The 17,712-nt window shown below is 46.7% G+C and overlaps 1 protein-coding gene across 1 annotated transcript in view; it reads left to right on the plus strand.

Moving 5' to 3' along the window:
- Positions 1-17,712, plus strand: part of Capn13 (calpain 13) — a 73,130-nt gene that overhangs the window by 34,119 nt on the left and 21,299 nt on the right. The window contains exons 7-13 of the mRNA XM_031356241.1: positions 2,698-2,783; positions 6,750-6,824; positions 8,395-8,543; positions 10,313-10,318; positions 10,350-10,492; positions 16,103-16,305; positions 17,204-17,231. Coding sequence (XP_031212101.1) covers positions 2,698-2,783; positions 6,750-6,824; positions 8,395-8,543; positions 10,313-10,318; positions 10,350-10,492; positions 16,103-16,305; positions 17,204-17,231 — 690 coding nt within the window. The remainder of the gene's footprint in view (positions 1-2,697; positions 2,784-6,749; positions 6,825-8,394; positions 8,544-10,312; positions 10,319-10,349; positions 10,493-16,102; positions 16,306-17,203; positions 17,232-17,712) is intronic.

Below are 17,712 nucleotides of genomic sequence, written 5' to 3' on the forward strand. Positions count from 1 at the left end.
TGATGGAACGCTTTCGCCCTTGGCCTGAGAAGATGATATTGCTATTTTTCTATCACAGAATATATGAGAGAGCTCTAGAGGGCATTTCCATGAACAAGCTCATGGAGGTTCCAGTCCACAGAACTGTGCATCAGACTCTCTCCTCTACTCTCCCAACCACTTCTATGAATTGCCAATGACAGCAGTCAATACCAGCATCACCCTAGCCAAGTGTAGACATGCCATTTCCTCTAGCCTGCTATCCCAGACATGGACAAGTCTTAGGTTTTCAAATAGATTTTATCTCATTGTTGCAACTGTGATCACTCAGCCATGCCACCTGGGTTTCTATGTTGACAAGACTTTGATGTTTGATGACAGAAATGGAAAAAGAGAGCTGTGATCAGTTAGCGGTCTATATGCTGGGATGAGAGGGGCCTGAACAGAGCACCTGACCTGGGATGACAGGTGATCAAGACCACATGGCCTGTAGAATCCTGCCCTGCTTTTCAGAGCAGGTCTCACATCCCACAATATACCTTCAGGAGATGTCCTGTGCAAACTAATACATTTGGAGGCTGCATCTCAGCATATCTGCCTCCTACAGATGCAGTGTACATTAACAGTTTAAAGGCTCTAAGAGTGCATGCATTGGCGCTGCTTGGTTTTAATCAATCATTAATAATGAAACCACTTTTTCTGGCATAGAGCTATTATTAGTCAATGGAGCTAGTATTCATTAGAGAGAAGACATCTAAGGAGCTGCTGTATAGACTAGATCATCTGGGCTACCTCTTGTCTCATGACACCTTTGCTGAGAAGGCTGACCAAGGTCAGGAGGATGGTCAGAGCAGTGAAGCCGTGAACTACCCCATTTTCATCCCTGCCCCTGGACTTAGCTTTGAACACGACATCAACACCATTGGCCACAGCCAACTTAGCTATCAATTGGGCAGCATCATAAAGGACACACAGGCTCAGGGATTTGACTTTGTTAGAGACTCCCTTCCCATCAGGAGCAAAAAGGCTGTAACTCAGAGCCACAAGTGCTAAGATTAAACCAGCCTGTAAATGTAGTGTGCTTTTTAATCTGCTCATCCTCCCTCCAGGCAGGACACAGACAGGAAGATAAATGAAATTGGCATTTTTTATTATGCACCTAGCTCTGCTGGCAACTCCCCTGGGCCAAGGGGTGAGTGTTTATCTGCATGCCTCATTTAGCCCTGCTTTAAGCCCTCTGAATCATGGGCTACATCTCCTCCCTATGCCCAACTGAGCCCCTGACTCTGCTGGGCACCAACTGGGGCTCATTAAGCCCTGTAGCACACCAGGTAACCGTTTCTTATGCCACTGCTTGGTGGGTAACAGCAGGAACTGACAACTGAGGATAGGCTTGGGGTAGGTCAGAGAAGATGGGAGCCTAGGTGTGTGCCAGGAGCCTCTGCCGTCTGGGGGAAGTGCAAACCTAGTGCATCCTGGTGAGAGATGGGTCAGACCTGGAAAGAAACACAAAAGACCTTTTCCAAGTCAAGGCACGGGCTATGTGCCAGGCTGCTTCTTCAGAGCTGTACCTGTCAATGATCACATGGGCCTAAGCACGGGGACTCAGTGGTTGTGTCTGAGGCCAAGGACGCAGCCTCATACAAGGAGTCTATCCATATCTTATTCCTAAATGTAAAGCCTAGGCTTAATGGACTGACATCAGCTGGGAGGGCATTCTCCCTTTACCTGCTGCTTGCTTACTCAGTGATCTTGCAAGAATGGCTTCACCTCTATACTTCCGTTTCTTCTTCTGCAAGGCATAGATTGTAGAAATACCCCAGAGAACTGAGAGAAAGCTGGCTGGGATGTCTGCACCATTTCTCCCTGTCCAGTAACAGGCCATTCAGTTTCTCAGCCTCCTCTACCATGGAGTTGGTGGGCAGCTCCCTCCTCCCCTCAGTCTTCCATCTCTTTAGTCAGCATTAGCATGGATCAATAGCCCAGATACAACTCAATCATGTTTCAGTCCCTGTCTCCAGGCTGAGGGCTACCGGCTCCCAGAAGCACGGCCTGATGGTTTGCTGTTCTCTGTTCAGATGTTCCCATAGCCCTGCCTTCTAACTACAAGTGATATATCCTGTGTGTTGGCGGTAGAGATAAAGAAGAAGGGAGTTCGGGCTATTAGAGGTCACCGCCTCATAGACTGCAGTGTCTTGCCAGGGGTAAGGTGTGGAATGAAAAGAGCCAGCCTTGGCTATCCTAGCTCCAAGGATGTCTATCTTCCTCACATCTGACTCACACGGCAGTCCCAGGTGGGCAGCTGGTAGGAATGCACACTAGACAGGTGGGGCAGAGATGCCCTTCTGTGTGACAGATTAAAAGAGGCAGGGGACCACTATAGCCAAATGCAGCAGTTCAATCTGAATTCACCCAGTCCCGGAAGACAGCACCCAGCATAATGGAGCTACCTCTGCACCTGCTGGGGGCTGAGCAACACAGGGGTCCTTTTCATCTCCTGCCTCCTTTTCTCTCTCCCTCTCTCATTCCAACTCCATGCAGGCAGCAAGAGAGACATTGATTTTTTTTTCTTCTTTTCATTTTTCTCCTGGCTGCAGCCAAATGAGGTCAGAAGTTAAATTAGTCCTGGGAGGTAAAAGCAGCTGCGTTCATACTTCAGCTGTCTGCCCACTTTCGCCAGAGAACCCTGACTGTTACTTTTCCTGTTCTTCCTTACAGATTCAGTACCGGAGAGGCTGGGAAGAAATCATCCGCCTTTGGAATCCCTGGGGCAACACAGAATGGAGAGGCCGCTGGAGAGATGGGTATGAGTTCTAGGAGCATGCGCAGGTGGAGATTCTTCACTGAGACGCTGGGCAGGCTCTGGCCAGCCCACTGAGAGCCTCACCACAGACCTGGACAGTTCATCACTGGTTATGGCCGTGAGGCCACATCTACACGCAAGATATCATTTTCCAGGCTTCTATTAGACACCTACTATATATGTGTCACAAAATATGCACTGTGTTGTGTGTGTCCTCTGATGTGTATACAAATGGTAAACCCCGTGTTCTTCTGAAAGTCTTTGGAGGTACATGAGTACCCAAGGTTAGCAAAGAGGCAGGATAGGAAGAGACAGCTGGAGAATAAAAGCATACTTCCTAGTGGAAGGGATTCCTTGGACTCAGATGCTGACGATGCTGCAGGAGCAGCTCAGCATTGGCTTCATGCCGGGTAGAGCTGAGACAATGATCTGGGCGATCTATTTACTGAGTAGGCTCAGATGCCCAGCCCTGACATTTGACCTGGGCTCGGTGTACCTATACTGCCATGCTCCTTGCTTCTGGTGGGAGCTGCTGAGTAGCTCGGTCTTCAAAGCCCTGATGAGTATCCACTCCACAACTTCCAGGTTCTGGCATGGTCATTCTCAGCTGCTGTAGCCTGACTTCCGATGCCCTACCACCTGTTGTGAACAATTAAACATATCGCCATAGTTTCCACATATGAGAAGAACAGTCAATATTTGTCTTCCTTTGTCCCTCCCATTACCTTCTCTTCCTCCCAGGGCAGTCCCCAGTGCCATGGTGACTGAAAGGGAGAAGACAATAGAAGGACAGAGGCAGCAATACTTTATTTGCTTCTCTTGGTGACCGGTGGGACCGGGGCTGTCAGATTCTGCTCAGGATCTGAGCAGACCTGTAAAAAGCATTACAGCCCAGTGGCGGCAGCCTCACTTCCAGCAGGGGTGGGAGCATGATCAGAAAGGAAATGCAGTGTGGCAGACAAACAGAACAGGACCCAACAAGTAGTGAAAATCAATACCGTGTGCACAGTGAGCTCTGGGAGGCACACGCCGGCAGCCAGTGTTGCTGGACCAGCTGCCAGCACCCCAGCTGGACTCCCTGCATCAAGCTGAGGCAAGACCCCTTGATTCAGTATGGACTCCAGAGCTGGTGTGTGCTTGGCTTCGCAGGCACTCAGCAAATAGTGTGAGATGAAGGGATGTGTGATGGAGGATGAGGGAGAGAGGAGAGGAATAGAAGGGGGAAAGGAAGGGAAGGAGAAAGGAAGAGGAACCTGAGGACAGACCTATAGAATGGCTGGAACCTCTGAGTGTCCCCCTGGAGAATGGGAGGAGGAACATGAACAGGGGAAAGCAGCCATGCACCAAACCAGCCTGCACATCGCCTTCATTCCTGCCCCTTCTTCTTCTCTCTTGCCTTATTCTTATTTTTTCTTCTTCCTTCCATCCTGGGGATTAAACACAGGGCTTGTGCATGCCAGGCGAGCTCTTAACCACTTCACTACAGCCCCCTTTAGTGTCTGTATGCAACAGGGTCTTGTTTTATTGCTCAGACTAGGTTTCACTCAGTCCATAGCCCAAGCTGTCCTTTCACATCAGCCTCTGGAGGAGCTAAGATCACACACCTGTGCCCCCAAACCTCGCTTATCCTTTACAGTGTCTAAAGTAAATTTGAATAACCACTGGCTGTCCCCACTCTCCATACCCAGCACCCCAAGCTGCCTACTGTGGGCCCAAAGGATATTTCCATTGGCTCACAGAAGTAGCACAGGTCAGACCATAGACAAAAGGTTCCCTGGGGTGAGCAGAGGTAATACATTCAAAATGGCTAATATTTCCCTTGTCTTCTACGACCAGTGAAGGCCACAGGGACGTCAGAGCTCAGAGAAGGAAAAGGTCCTGTGGGTGAGCATATTCAGGGACCACATGGCTGATGGCAATGAACATGAGGCTTCCTTGTGGCAAGGGCACAGGGTGTGCTTCAAAAGAGACACTCAGTAGGACTCCCCTCCCACCCTAGCCAGGAAGCTGCTGGGCTGCGGCAGAGGAAGAGAATGGGAAGAGTGGTCCTGGAACTTGGATTTACACCCAACAGGAATGAACATGAATGGAACCTCTGAGCAGGAGTGTTCGTGCAGAGCAGTGTCCAGCCTGGAGGATGATGTCCCTTCACTGAGTGCAGAGGGTCAGCCCCTCTCACCAGAACCAGGCTAAAAGGAAGCCGTGGGGACCACACAATCACCAGCTCCATGCAGGTGGTCGATTTCTTCCCCACTCCTTAGGAATGGAGACGGATGGAGAGAGCTGCATGGTCTAATCTCAGCCATAATTGAAATTTCAGTCGCACACACTTAAAGGCAAACTTGCATGAATCAATAGCGTATTGATTTACACTACATTTATTTTCCCTTACACACTGCAGAAAATGTAATTATCGCTTAATTATAAAATTGCCATTTTACAATAGCACATGTGACTGCCTCAGCCAGCAGCCGGAAGCCTGGGTGGTAGTCTCTACCTTGCTGTCCTGACACAGAGGTGACCTGAGCTCTTGATATAGGTTCCTCTATGGGAAAGATCTCATTAAACTTTTGTGCCTCTGGGGCCTATAGCCTGTGGAGCTTGTTGCTACTCTGAAACTCAAGCTGAAGGAGAAACAGCTGTTCCCTTTTGCCTAGAAGGGTCTCTTTCTCTTCACACCCCAGGACTTGCTTCTGGAACACATCTCTACAGTTTATTTAACTAAGCAAAAGAGAAAAAAAAGTCATTGCATGAAGTAGGTGCCATGGTTAGGTGTGTTAGATATCTGCGATGGTATCACAGAAAGCAAGACCACTGCTCTCTGGGCACCTAGAGTCTAAAAAGACAAATAAGAAGCAATGGGCATAGTATTGACATAGAGCGCTAGGTCTGTGGGAGCCCAAAGGAAGAGCGAGGTCTCAGTGTGAAGCAGGTGAGCTTTAGCCAGGCTTCTCATACAGAGTACCCTTTGCATGAAGAGGAGGGTGAGAGGTGGTAGCAGGTCAGCATTGAGAGGGGTCTGACTGATACAGGAGCATCATGGTATACGCAAAGAGGTATATGTGCCGGGGTAGGGGTAACCCTCTTTAAGGAAAGGAAGGTATCCGAGCGATTGCTGGAACAGGAAGTTCAAAGGTGGGGGTGGGGCGAGAGCAGCCCAGTTAAACCTGGGGAAGTTGGCAGAGGCCAAGGAGTTTGAATTTCCCTGGAGAGCAGTTGGATGTCACCAACATGTGATAAGCAGGGAAGTGACAGGATCAAGGGCCTGCTTTGGAGTGCTCATCTAGGTGGTAGTGTGGAGGATGCAAAGAAAGGAGGAAGAACTATGCTCAGGGAGACCAACTGCTGTCCAAGAGGAAGGGAAAGGTAGACTGGACTGCGGTAAGGCTGGACTGTGGGAGGAGTGGGCGCAGGGCTTCTGTGAGAGGAGCCTAGGAGGTAAAGTCAGTAAATTAATACTATTTGGTACTGTCAAGGTAAAGATAGCAGAAAGCTCTTATGTTCAAGCTTGGTGATAGGAGGGGGAAGAATAGGGGATGGTTTTTATTAGTGTACATTAATTATACAAATTATGGCATCTTTATACATGTCTAAGATGTATTTTGATTGTTTTCCCACTTTATCACCGCTCATGACCTCCCTCCCCTTCCCCATTTTTAATGTATGGAATCAGCAGAGGCACCTGCCAACAGACAAGCTGGTAAACAAAGGGTGTCATATATACATAATGGAGCTTTGTTTGGTCATAAAGACGAGCAAAATCATGCTGTTAAGCACGGAAATTGATGGAACTGGAGAATATCATCCATTATGATATTTTACAGATCCTGGAGGCTAGATATCAGGGTTTTCTCTCATATGTAACTAATTATGGATTGTAACAAAAGTAGTCAGGTGATTTGAGGTCACCATGGCCTCTGGCAGGGGTGTGGGAGAGCTCACTCTTGGTCTTTCTATCCATACCTAGGTCTCAGGAGTGGAAGGAAACCCAGGACCCACGGAAAAGCCAGCTGTATGGGAATAAGGAAGATGGCGAGTTTTGGTATTTACCCCTCTTTAAGGATGTTTGGATGCTTATTTCCCAAGCCCTCCAACCCAAGTGCTTCCCTTAAACTTTCATAAGGATGGAAATTAATGTTGCAAACACCCGCACAGAGGGAACCTGTAGTCTTTACCAAGTCACAAAAGTTTTGAATGGTAGATGTTATGCCCCCTCTTCTTGATGTGAAGCTTATCTTGATGAAATACTGGGCTCTCCTGGACATTTTGATGGGAAGGGGTAGTTGTTCAGAAGTTTGAATTTGGAGGTATGATTGTCACCCCTATCTTCCATCATCTGGAGACTTAGCAGCTCCAGTTTGCTTTGACAACTCTCCAAAAGAGTAACTGAAAGTGAATCTACCAGCTGGCCTGAGGCAGGATAGCACTGTCCTTGGCTAGACGCTATTCAATATTCCATGTCTGGAAAGCACATGCCATGTCTTATGTGCACATCCTAGAGAAGATACCATTTCTTGGAGGGTCCTCTGGTTTGCTTAGTGATGTAATGTAGTGAGATTTAGCATGGGTATATGAAAAAGAAGGGAAGCAGCTAAACAGATCTGCAGAGGAAGTGTGGCTGGGACCTCAGATACTCCATGGAGAACAGGAGAAAGACAATGAACTGTCGAAACACAAGACCTACAAAGGTACAGGTGACACAAAATCCCAGCCCTGGGAAAAGGATGCGGACACAAAGTCCCACCTTAAGCAAGAATCTGTTTTCTCCAATGGAGTGTCCCTGGGCATATCAATGACAGGCCAGGGCAAGCCTCATGCCAAGAAGTAGAAGGACAGCATAAAATAAAGCCCATTTGGGGGTGTGCTTTTTGGTTTTAGTTGTTTGTTTTTTAGTTGTCTGCTTCAATCTTCCCTTCTTGTTGTGTTCATCTTTTGTGTGAGAAAGAGAAAGGACATAATGTTGGGGACATAATGTTAGAGGGTAGGTGGTGGGTGGGGAGGAACTGGAGGAGGAGTGAGAACACAGTCAAGATATACTGTATGAAAACAAATTTAAATAATTTTCAAAAGAAGACATTCAGCTTGAGTGAGATCAGGAAAGAAAGCCCAGGTCTGAGTTACTCAGAATCAGAGACAAGTGTCAATTGGAAGGACAAATCCTCCCCAGTTATCTCTATTTTAATCCTAGCACAAGGCCAGGTTTTCACTGTGGCATCCATGTGTTTCCTTAAAGACCTTAGCAATCAATTTGCAATGAGCAAAGGCAAGATTGCTAACAGTTGGAAGGAATAAAAGCAGAGAGAACCTGGCCTTTGTCCCATTGACCCTAACAGGACTCAGTTGGATTAATGGCTTTGGAATGTGGTCTTGCCAGGTGGCACACTACGCTCAGATTTGGCTCTACTATGGTCCTCCCTAGCATTGGAGGAAAGTCTCAGGGCAGAAAGGCATGACACTGAAGGTGCTAGAGATAGACTTTGGGTCTTTGGGAAAGCCTATGGTAAGTCACACATGGGGACTACCTCCGACTGGACAGACATAGTGAAGTGGTGGGAAGCTGGAACTGAGGACACAGCGGGAGGTGACTTGGGCTATGTGTCTGTTTTCCACAGGATGTCCTGTCGAGATTTCCAGGAGAACTTCTCATGCCTGTTCATGTGTAACCAGATCCCAATCACCACGGATCACGGAGTCACGCCCAATGAGAGCTGGCGACAAATGAGGTTTAAGAACCAAGTGATCGCAGGAAACACAGCAGGTGGTCATTCTGCCAGACCTGTAGCCGGCAGCCCTAGCTCTATCCCAACTTTTCTCTGACACTTGGCTCTGGCTATACCACTGGCCCAATGAGAAAGCAAAGGAGTTAGCCTCAAGAGGCAACTACCCTTGAAGCATGATGGCTGCTAATGGGGGTGGGCGGGCAATCACCACTCCTGGCCCTACGGAGCCTGCCAATCAGCTTCACCCATACCCGAGGTGGAGAGCTGGCACTCTGCTTTCCAGTAAACATCCAAGACAGTAGGAAAGGCTGTGGAAAGAGCGTGGGAAAGGAGGTCAAAGCCTCATCAAACCATTGTCGTTTCCATCCACTAGCTTTGTGTCTGGGAATGGCACTGTTTTCTGCCTTCAGTCTCCCCCAGTTGTAAGCGGTATAAACGGCGCCCCCTGCTTACCCCTTTGAAGCTGCAGAGTACCACCCAGACATGGGGTGAATAGTCCTGTCCTAATCACAAGGGACCCCTATCGTGACCCTTCGCTGTCTATCCTGTCCCCTGTTTAAGCTGCTTCCTGTGGGGGGTAGAGGCCAAGTGAGCTAGAACATTCTCCATAAAACTGGCTGTAAAAATATGTGTGGGGGAGAATGTATATTCACACCTGCTTGTCCAGAAAGATTTCCTGCAATGAGCCCAGACTTTCCTTTTGTTCTCCAGGCTCTTGTGATCACTCTGCTACTCAGAGTAGCAGTACTATTTGTCACCAAGGAGGCCAGGAGTAGACTAGATAAAACTGCTGAGTCAGTTCTTATTCAGCTCCCCAAGCAGTGCCTGCCCGACTACACCACAAGAGCCCCTTTCCTTGTATATAATGAGATTCAGTGAGCTAATTCAACTTACACAGCAAGGCCATTTATAGGAATCCCTTACAAGGAAGAGAAGGGAGGGGATAACCAATTGAGGGCCTGCTATATGCTGCTGAGTACATTTTAATCACCATCTTCTTTAGTGCTCATAGAAAGGTCATGACCATGATAGTCTTGCATGTCTCCCCACTCACCTTTCAGAGCTCATCTGTTGTGACCCATGCCTTTTGAAGAATATCCACTCATCTATATCCTGGCTTTCCTGCACCGTTTCATGCAGTTGAGTCTAATAGTTTCCATGTGAGCTCACCTCTTGCTCTGGCTGGGACAAGTGTGCTCAGATATAAGAGCAGTGCACGTGACCAGCCCACCACCTATTTCCTCCTGTCTTTACTGGTGCTTGGTGATTGATGCCATTCCAGGCTCTAATGTTTACTACCAGTACAGTGAGTTCATGCACACTTGGATATTCTGTAATTTTACTAAGTAGCCCTTAGGGCTGGCCTAGGTGATGGGTTCTTATAACCCCAGTGTAGAGAGCAGTGAGGACAGATTCCTGAGGCTCACTAGCCAGCCAGCCTAGCCTTCTGGCAAGTCTTAGGCCAGTGAGACTCCCTGTCTCACAAAACAAAACAAAACAACACAAAACACTGGGCAGAACATGAGGAATGAAAACTTGAGGCTGGCCTCTGGCCTCCACAAACATGTTCACACACACCTGTGCCACACACATACAGACACACATACACAGGAATGGCGCTGAATGTATAGGAGACACTTTTGCATACTACTACCTTCTCTGTTTTAAGAAGAGACTGGGGTTTAGAATGTAGAGGACTTGTTTCATAGCTTTCTGACTGTGTCTGTGGTGGACTGGGCCTTATCTTTCCAAACAGAGTTTAAACCGAACCCTATAAGCAGTGTCCTAGGAGCCTTAGCAGTGGTCTGAGCTCCCAGTAATGGCTCTTTCTTTTCCAGGAGAACAAGGGAGGAATGTGCAGTACCTCTTTGATGTTCAAGAGCCCACTGATGGTAACAATGTTGTTGTGGCTTTCACAATCATGCCACAAAGCCTGAAGACAGAAGAGGAGATATTTCCTTTACACTTCCAGGTGTACAAGGTAAGCAGTGTGCTTTGGGTCTTGTTCTTTGTAGGCCCTGTGTACACTGTGGGCTAGATAAAGCCCAAAGGCATCCCTATGTCCAGCTCTAATGTTTTTTAAAAAAAATTAAACTAAAGGAGAATCAGACTTGACTTTTTTATTTTCATTCTTAGTTATGGATATATCTATGTGTAGGTATGTGCACCTGTGAGTGTGGGTACTCATGGAGTCTAGAGGAGGGCTGGGTCCCACTGGAGCTAGTGTTACAGGCAATTGAGAGTTGCATTATGCAGGTCCTGGGAACAGAAATCTGCAAGAGCCAGGCAGTGATGGCGCACACCTTTAATACCAGCACTTGGGAGGCAGAGGCAGGTGGATTTCTGAGTTCAAGGCCAGCCTGGCCTACAGAGTGAGTACCAGGACAGCCAGGGCTACACAGAGAAACCCTGTCTCGAAAAAAAAAAACGAACAAACAAAAAAAAGAAATCTGCAAGAGCAGCATTTGTTCTCAACCTTGAGTCATCCGTCCAGCCTCTTGACCATGTTTTAAATAGCAGGTGTCTCTTACCTCTGCCATTTGTACAGTATAGGTTTCCCAGCTATGCTTCAGAATCCAATGTCTGGGTCTCAAGAAGCATTCAAGTCTAAGACCAGCTTCTATAATTATGCAGATTCTTTGACCAGCTCCATAACCCCTGAATCAGATAATCTTACATGCAGAGATGGGCTTAGCGTCCCAGAGCAACTTCTGCTGCTCACTGAGACAAAGCAAATATCAGAGAGACATTGATCTAAGCCCATTTGTGGCCAGACAAAATCTCCTCTGCTCATGGGGCAACTTTCCTGCTCACAGCTGTGACTCTTGCTCGTGAGGAGGCTTCATGGATGTGGTACTGTAGAGTCACAAGCATGTTCTCATTTAGTGTCTCAAGACTATGGTTATCCCCACTTTTATAGATATGAAATCCAAAGCTCAGAGAAAAATAAATGTCTTCGCAACTGCTGGGGTGATGGGTAGAGCACCTGATCTCAGCCCAGGCCCACGGTTCTCATCAGGGCTTAGAAACTTCCCTTTCTCATGGTACCCAGAGCAACAGGAGAATCAAGTACCCAGGCTCTGGAATAAGAGCCCATTGGGTTCTACTCTCTTAACATAGCTCACCCTTACTTATTTCTACTTCTTTTACTGAATTCTTCAAAAGTCAAAGCTCCAACAGAAGAAACTATTGGGATTCAACACAATACTTTTAAGTTGTCTCAGGCCTGCCCAGACTATCAAAGAGCATCTTCTAAGGATGGAATAATAGACAGTTGTCATTTCAATTGCTACCCAGCACCTGCCTCCACTTTGGTTTGAAGAAACACACAATCTTCTACTGCAGTAGCTAAGGAAGCCAAATATCCCATCATCAGCCCTTGGATGCTGAAGGAAAAGATTTGTGACCTGGGTGTTTCCACTTTAGTGTACCTTTTAACTTCATTCCAGCCACCTGTGGTGGTGATACACACATACCCAGTCATGCCCATGCTCGATTATTAATTCAGCAAAAGAGATAGGAATGAACATGTATTATTTACAGCAAGTCTTAGAGCCCAGAAGTAGCCATATGGGACAGTTTGTGGTGTTAGGTCTAGCTGTGGAGCCATCTTATGCATCTTCTACCTACCTTTTGAGCTTCATTTTCTAGATGACTCCACCCACAATCAATGGACAAACATGCTTATGGTTCAGGAGCTACAGTGAAGTTGTAATCAACTCTATCTCTAAGATTGTTCCAAGCTTACTTCTGTCCTTTGTACAGAGATGAACTGTTTCTCTGCTGCCCTTCAGAGCAGAGGCTTCCTCAGACTTCTGTGAACACACTTGTCCTTCTAGGATCCTGACTGAGTTAAAGGCCAATGACCAGTCTAGACCTCACCCTAAGATACTTGGGAGACTGGAAAGATTGTCCATTGATTAAGAGTGCTTACTGCTCTGGTAGGGGACCTAGGTTGGGTTGCTAGTACCCATATAGTAGCTCACAACTGTCTATACTTCCAGTTTCATGGTTTTCAACGCTTTCTTCCTTCTTGAGCACTGGACATGCACTTGATGCATACTTGTATATGCAGGCAAACATGCACAAATTTTTTAATGTTTTCTTTTAAAAAGATGCTTCTGTTATTTTTGTATTCCAACCAAAATCAGTGAGTTTGCCAGCATCCAGGCTTATGGGAACTCCCTAGGGCTAAGCAATTATAATGCTGATGCAGCTGAAATGGGGCTCCAAGCTTAATGGGAGCCTGCAGCTCCCTGCATCTGTGGACATGCTGTTCTGTCTTATATCAATCAGATACCAGTGGTGTGTGGATAGGCAGGAAAAGGCCTGGACAGATAGAAGGGACAAGAGGACATGCTATTCTGACCTCGTTCCCTAAAGGTCCCCAACAGGCCAGGGTCTGACACCTCACTCCCAGTATCCATGGCTAAAATGTCTGATCACACTTATCAAGTGGTTGGTCTGCATGTGTAGGACCTCAGCTTCATGATTTCCAATGCTCTCAGAGAAAGGAATCAGAACGCAGGCTAACAGGGAAGGCCTGTGCTTAGTGGGAAGTGGGCATCATTGCAAAGGAACCCATGCATCTTGCCTTTTTTCCTGCCCTGTTCCTGCCTAGCCTCCTTTACCACACACATGGAATAGTACTGGAGTGTCTGTTCAAAGGGCTGTAGTGAATAGCCTGTATATCACACTAGAGGACTCTTATTGCAGAGGGCTATAAAGATAGAACTGTGTCCTTCCACCAGATGGAAAGAGAGGAACACAGCTGTTCCCCCATTCATATGTACACATACATTCTCCACAAGGGGAGTGGGTATCCATAGAACAAACTCCTATCAAGTTTACAGTTGTCTAAGGAGATCGAAGAAGCTATCTTGTTGGTGCTCTCCATATTACAACATTTGCACCCACTTTGGGAAATCTGTCTTTGACTGAGACTGTCTTCTCTCTGGGACTGTTAGATCCTCCCACTTCCTCCTATATCACCATCATAGCTATGAACAATAATCACATCTTGCTAAGACATAAAGGGGACACTGCCCAGTCTCAGAGAATCTCCCCCCCCCTTAAGTTTTCTACCCTTTGCTGCTCCCTACAACAGTATAGCTTTCCTTTATTACAACTCTGGACAATAAAAGAAGAATGTATTCCCACTCCCAGCACATGCCCTGTGTGCCAGACAGGCTGACCACACAAGAAATAGCATGTGCCCTGAGCTAGGATGGGAAACCTAGTTGTCTTTATGTTATGTCTGGTTCCAAAGGCCTCTTTCTCTCTCTTCCACAGGTAGACTCCCAGGTATGGCTCATTGATGTCTTCACTAACTTCCCACACCTCTGATGCTGCCCCTTGGTAAACTGTTATATCTCTTTCAACTGTTATACCTATCCACATACCCAAGTCTACAAATCCATTCTTGGTGCATCTTGAATCAGCAATCAGTTTAGTATCTCCAAACAGGCCAACAAACTAGGATTTGGCATGGATGATTTGGCATCTTGGTATATGGTTAGACCTCATGGGCTTCTCTCTTTAACATACAAGAGAGGCTGCAACTGTAAAAGCATCCTGATTTATTTTGGTCCTCATAGAGAAGCTTGGTCCTGCTGGTTCCTGTGCATTTAAAATGAGGACAGTAGAAAAGGGTATCTAGGAAGGACTTTTAGACACCTGAATTAGTCCCCAAAACTACCATAAGCTGATGCTTACAGGCTTCATATAGCTTTAAGACATACCCCTACCTCTCCTCATAAGCAAATAGATATCTTTTTTTAACCTAATAAACTGATCCGACATGATCAAGTATTGATTGGAGAAAAAATAAGTCTGAAGGCTATAAGGAAGGATGGAAAGGGACAATGGAGTTCAGAGGGCCTGACCTCACAGGCACAGACCTGGCCTTGCAGTGTCTATGAACTCTGCAGCAACCTTCCTCTGCTGACAAGTGAAAACTACAGTGTATGGACAAAGAACAGGGTGTAGTCATAGCCAGCAATAACAGTGTCCCACCCCAAGGCTTTTGCAAGGCCCCAAGAAGTAGACAGTGTCTGGGGTAGCAAATCCAAGCGCAAGCAGACTTAAAAATCCAGACCAAAAGTTGGCAGCCAAGAGGTCTGTCCCTTAGTCATGGCCTAGCCACAAAGCTAGGGCTTAGAATATGCCTGGATCCCTGGTACTCCCACCATCAGAAGAAAACTTAGAAGGGCTCTGAGGGAAGCTCTCAAGTGAGTGGAATGGATGCAATACAGTTCTCTGAGCTAGAGAACACAACACAGCAGGGACCTGAGCCAGCAACGGGCACAAACTCTACCACTAGAATAACAGGGCCAGCTCTGTAGCTGCATGGCCCTAGATCTGCATGATGTGCCCCCCCCCCCGCATACTGGACCAAGGTCTCCTTTTACTCCCTGGTCACAATGCTCACTGCCACTGAGCAAGTCCACTCTAAGCAGGGCTTATAAAGAAAGGTGATGGGGGAGGTAGCAGCAGGTAAGTAGGGCCATCAAACCTAGCTTGTAGGAGGACGGCTGTTCACACACCTCTGCACACACATTTATACCTAGTGCCACAGGGCATAGCTGCTCTTTTGGAAAAGAACTGGCCCCGTCATCCATTACTTCTGTCAAAAGGACCTAAGCAAACCAGGTCCCCAAGCCCACATGGGCTGATTTTGAAAGGAACAAAAGTGGGGGTTCCACCTGACCTCTGCTGGACACTCGGGGCAGTGGCCCATCCCTGCCTAAGTTTCATCACTATCTCCTGATGGCAACTTCCCCATTGCCCCCATTCTTCCCCCCAAGGCAGAGCCCATCAATAACCATTTCATGCTGCATAACCATTCTAAATGGAATCGCCATGCTCATATGTAGTAGGAAAATTTGTTTAGTAAGGGGTTTTTATTATATAATATGTATGTGACATCTGGTAATAGGAATTGCATTATATTTATTGTTTTATCTGTAAGAAAATTTGAAATAAAAGGGAAAATGATTGAGACCCATTATTTTCCAATGAGAAGGAATCCCGGGGCTCTTGTTGGGGAGATGAAAGCAAGGGAGAGGAGAAAATTCAACCCAGCAGTTGTATGGCAGCATATGATTAAAGGTTTACAGGAGACATAGCTTTGGGGACACCAGAAGAAATTCAACACCGGAACAATGTCACTAGTTCCCATGTCTTGTTTGCACATAAATAAGAGAGAAAACCAGAACCCCAGGATGCTATTAGATTAGTGAGATAAAATCACCTGTCAAATTTTTGTGCATCCACTGTAGTGTCTGGAATCTGCCAACTCCAGCCTTCTGACACTGCAACATGATTTTGTCATCTACAAATGTGTTGGGCCACATCCATAGCTGGGACTCATGTGGCCACAGATAACAGGTGGGATGGGACACACCTGGTAGATAAGATACTGTTATTTGTGGGGGAAGCAGTATTTTAAATTTTGAATCTGAGTCAGCACTACCTCCTTTTCCGGGGCTTACAATGTTCTTCCAGTGAGCAGAGAAGGGCCTAGAAGGGAATTCCCTGTTTTAGTGGCCAGATTTCATGTATAGAAGGAGCTTTTTCATAATAATCTCATTTCTTCTAGTTCCAGAAGTTCCGGGAAAGATTGCCTCCTGCATTTTTCTCCCCATTTAGAAATTCTGCCCAGGGCATAGACTATGTGTCCAAGTACAACTTCACAAGGTCCTTCCACCTGAGTCCTGGGACCTATGTAGTGGTTCCCTCAGCACATGGAAAAGAAGTGGAATTCCTACTCCGAATATTCCTCAAAATGCCAGACAAGGACAGGTATAGAAGCACTAGGGTCCTGAGTGTTTTGTGCCTTTATGAGTGGTGCTTGTGCGTTCTGTGTTAGTACGTGGTGTTCCAGGGACACAAGATGGGTCCTGCTTTTGGGATGCTAACTACAATGGGGAGTGAGAAAGCCCATGAACCAGTAACTTGACCTCAACGGCAATGTAAAACCATACAAAAGGACAGAGTGCAGGGACTGCTCCTGGCCACGGGGACTAGAAAAGGCTTCTCAGAGTGAACAGCACTTGAGCTGGTCCTTGAAGGTAAACGGAAGTTATTAATATATGGTCTTCAACGAGAAGACCATACATGTGGGAAGAAAGAACCTAAGAAGAATCAGGGGCATAGTGGAGCCTAGGGCTTGTTGAATAAGCACTGTCAGTCATGTGCACAGGAAAATCATACCATGTGTTATATTCACTAGTTTGAAACATGGCCAGAATGCAGGGTAGACCAAGACGATGCACTGACCTGAAAACAGGCCTTGACTCTAGAGGGCCTTGAATGTTAAGTCATGAGTCAGATGGGGATCAACAGGTCCTGTTCCTCTGAGCATGAGGTAGGTGTTACTATAGTCATAGAGATCTGTGTAAAGACAGCGAATGTGTAAGGGCCATCCCTGCCAATTCAAGATGGGCCAGGAGTCAAAGGTCATCTTCATCCTGGCAGTACGAGTCACCAACCACATGCATCTCAGGATGAACAAATCAATGATGAGAAACCTAGACCATGTCCACCCCAAATGAACATATGATCATTGGGTATCTAGTGCCATGGCTGCCTTCTTCTCTTCCTTGTGGGAGATGTTAGGTGTCATTGGATGTCCTCTCAGGTAGACTCCTGAGAATACAGTGCAGGTCATTTTTGTCACACTGTTCCCCTGGTTTTCTAGGGATCCAAGCAGCAATTTCAACCTCAGAGTCCTCAAGGTAAGTGTGCAGGTCTTGCTTGCCATCTTTGTTAGCTACATCACATCCCCCAAGAGCTTCTTTCTCCTTCCTGGTCTTGCTATTAGCCTGGGAAAATGGAGACAATATGATAGGCTGTCGCTAGCCCTTACAGGTGGAACAGAAGTCATCTTCCAAGACCAGACTGGACCCAAGTATCTTCCTTCTAACAAACTTAATAATAAACCCCCTTAAAGTTTGACTTCCTTTACCTCAGTCCTGCAACTACGTGGTGAATCTTGCTGTCTTGGATTCAGGCAGGCTGATTGCATCCTTCAGTCAGGCCAGCTCTTAGTAAAACAAGGTTGTACCGGATGAGTGGCCTCTTTCCCAGAAATTTAATGTAACTGTTTTCCCTTTGATCCAGGAAAGCCTTTCAGAAAACAGATTCCCAAAAGGCAGTTTCTACAGATATATGGATCAGGTATGCCATCTAACACCCATGGACCTCACC

Source organism: Mastomys coucha, unplaced genomic scaffold (assembly GCF_008632895.1).
Source record: "Mastomys coucha isolate ucsf_1 unplaced genomic scaffold, UCSF_Mcou_1 pScaffold6, whole genome shotgun sequence".
In the NCBI taxonomy this organism is placed as follows: domain Eukaryota; kingdom Metazoa; phylum Chordata; class Mammalia; order Rodentia; family Muridae; genus Mastomys; species Mastomys coucha.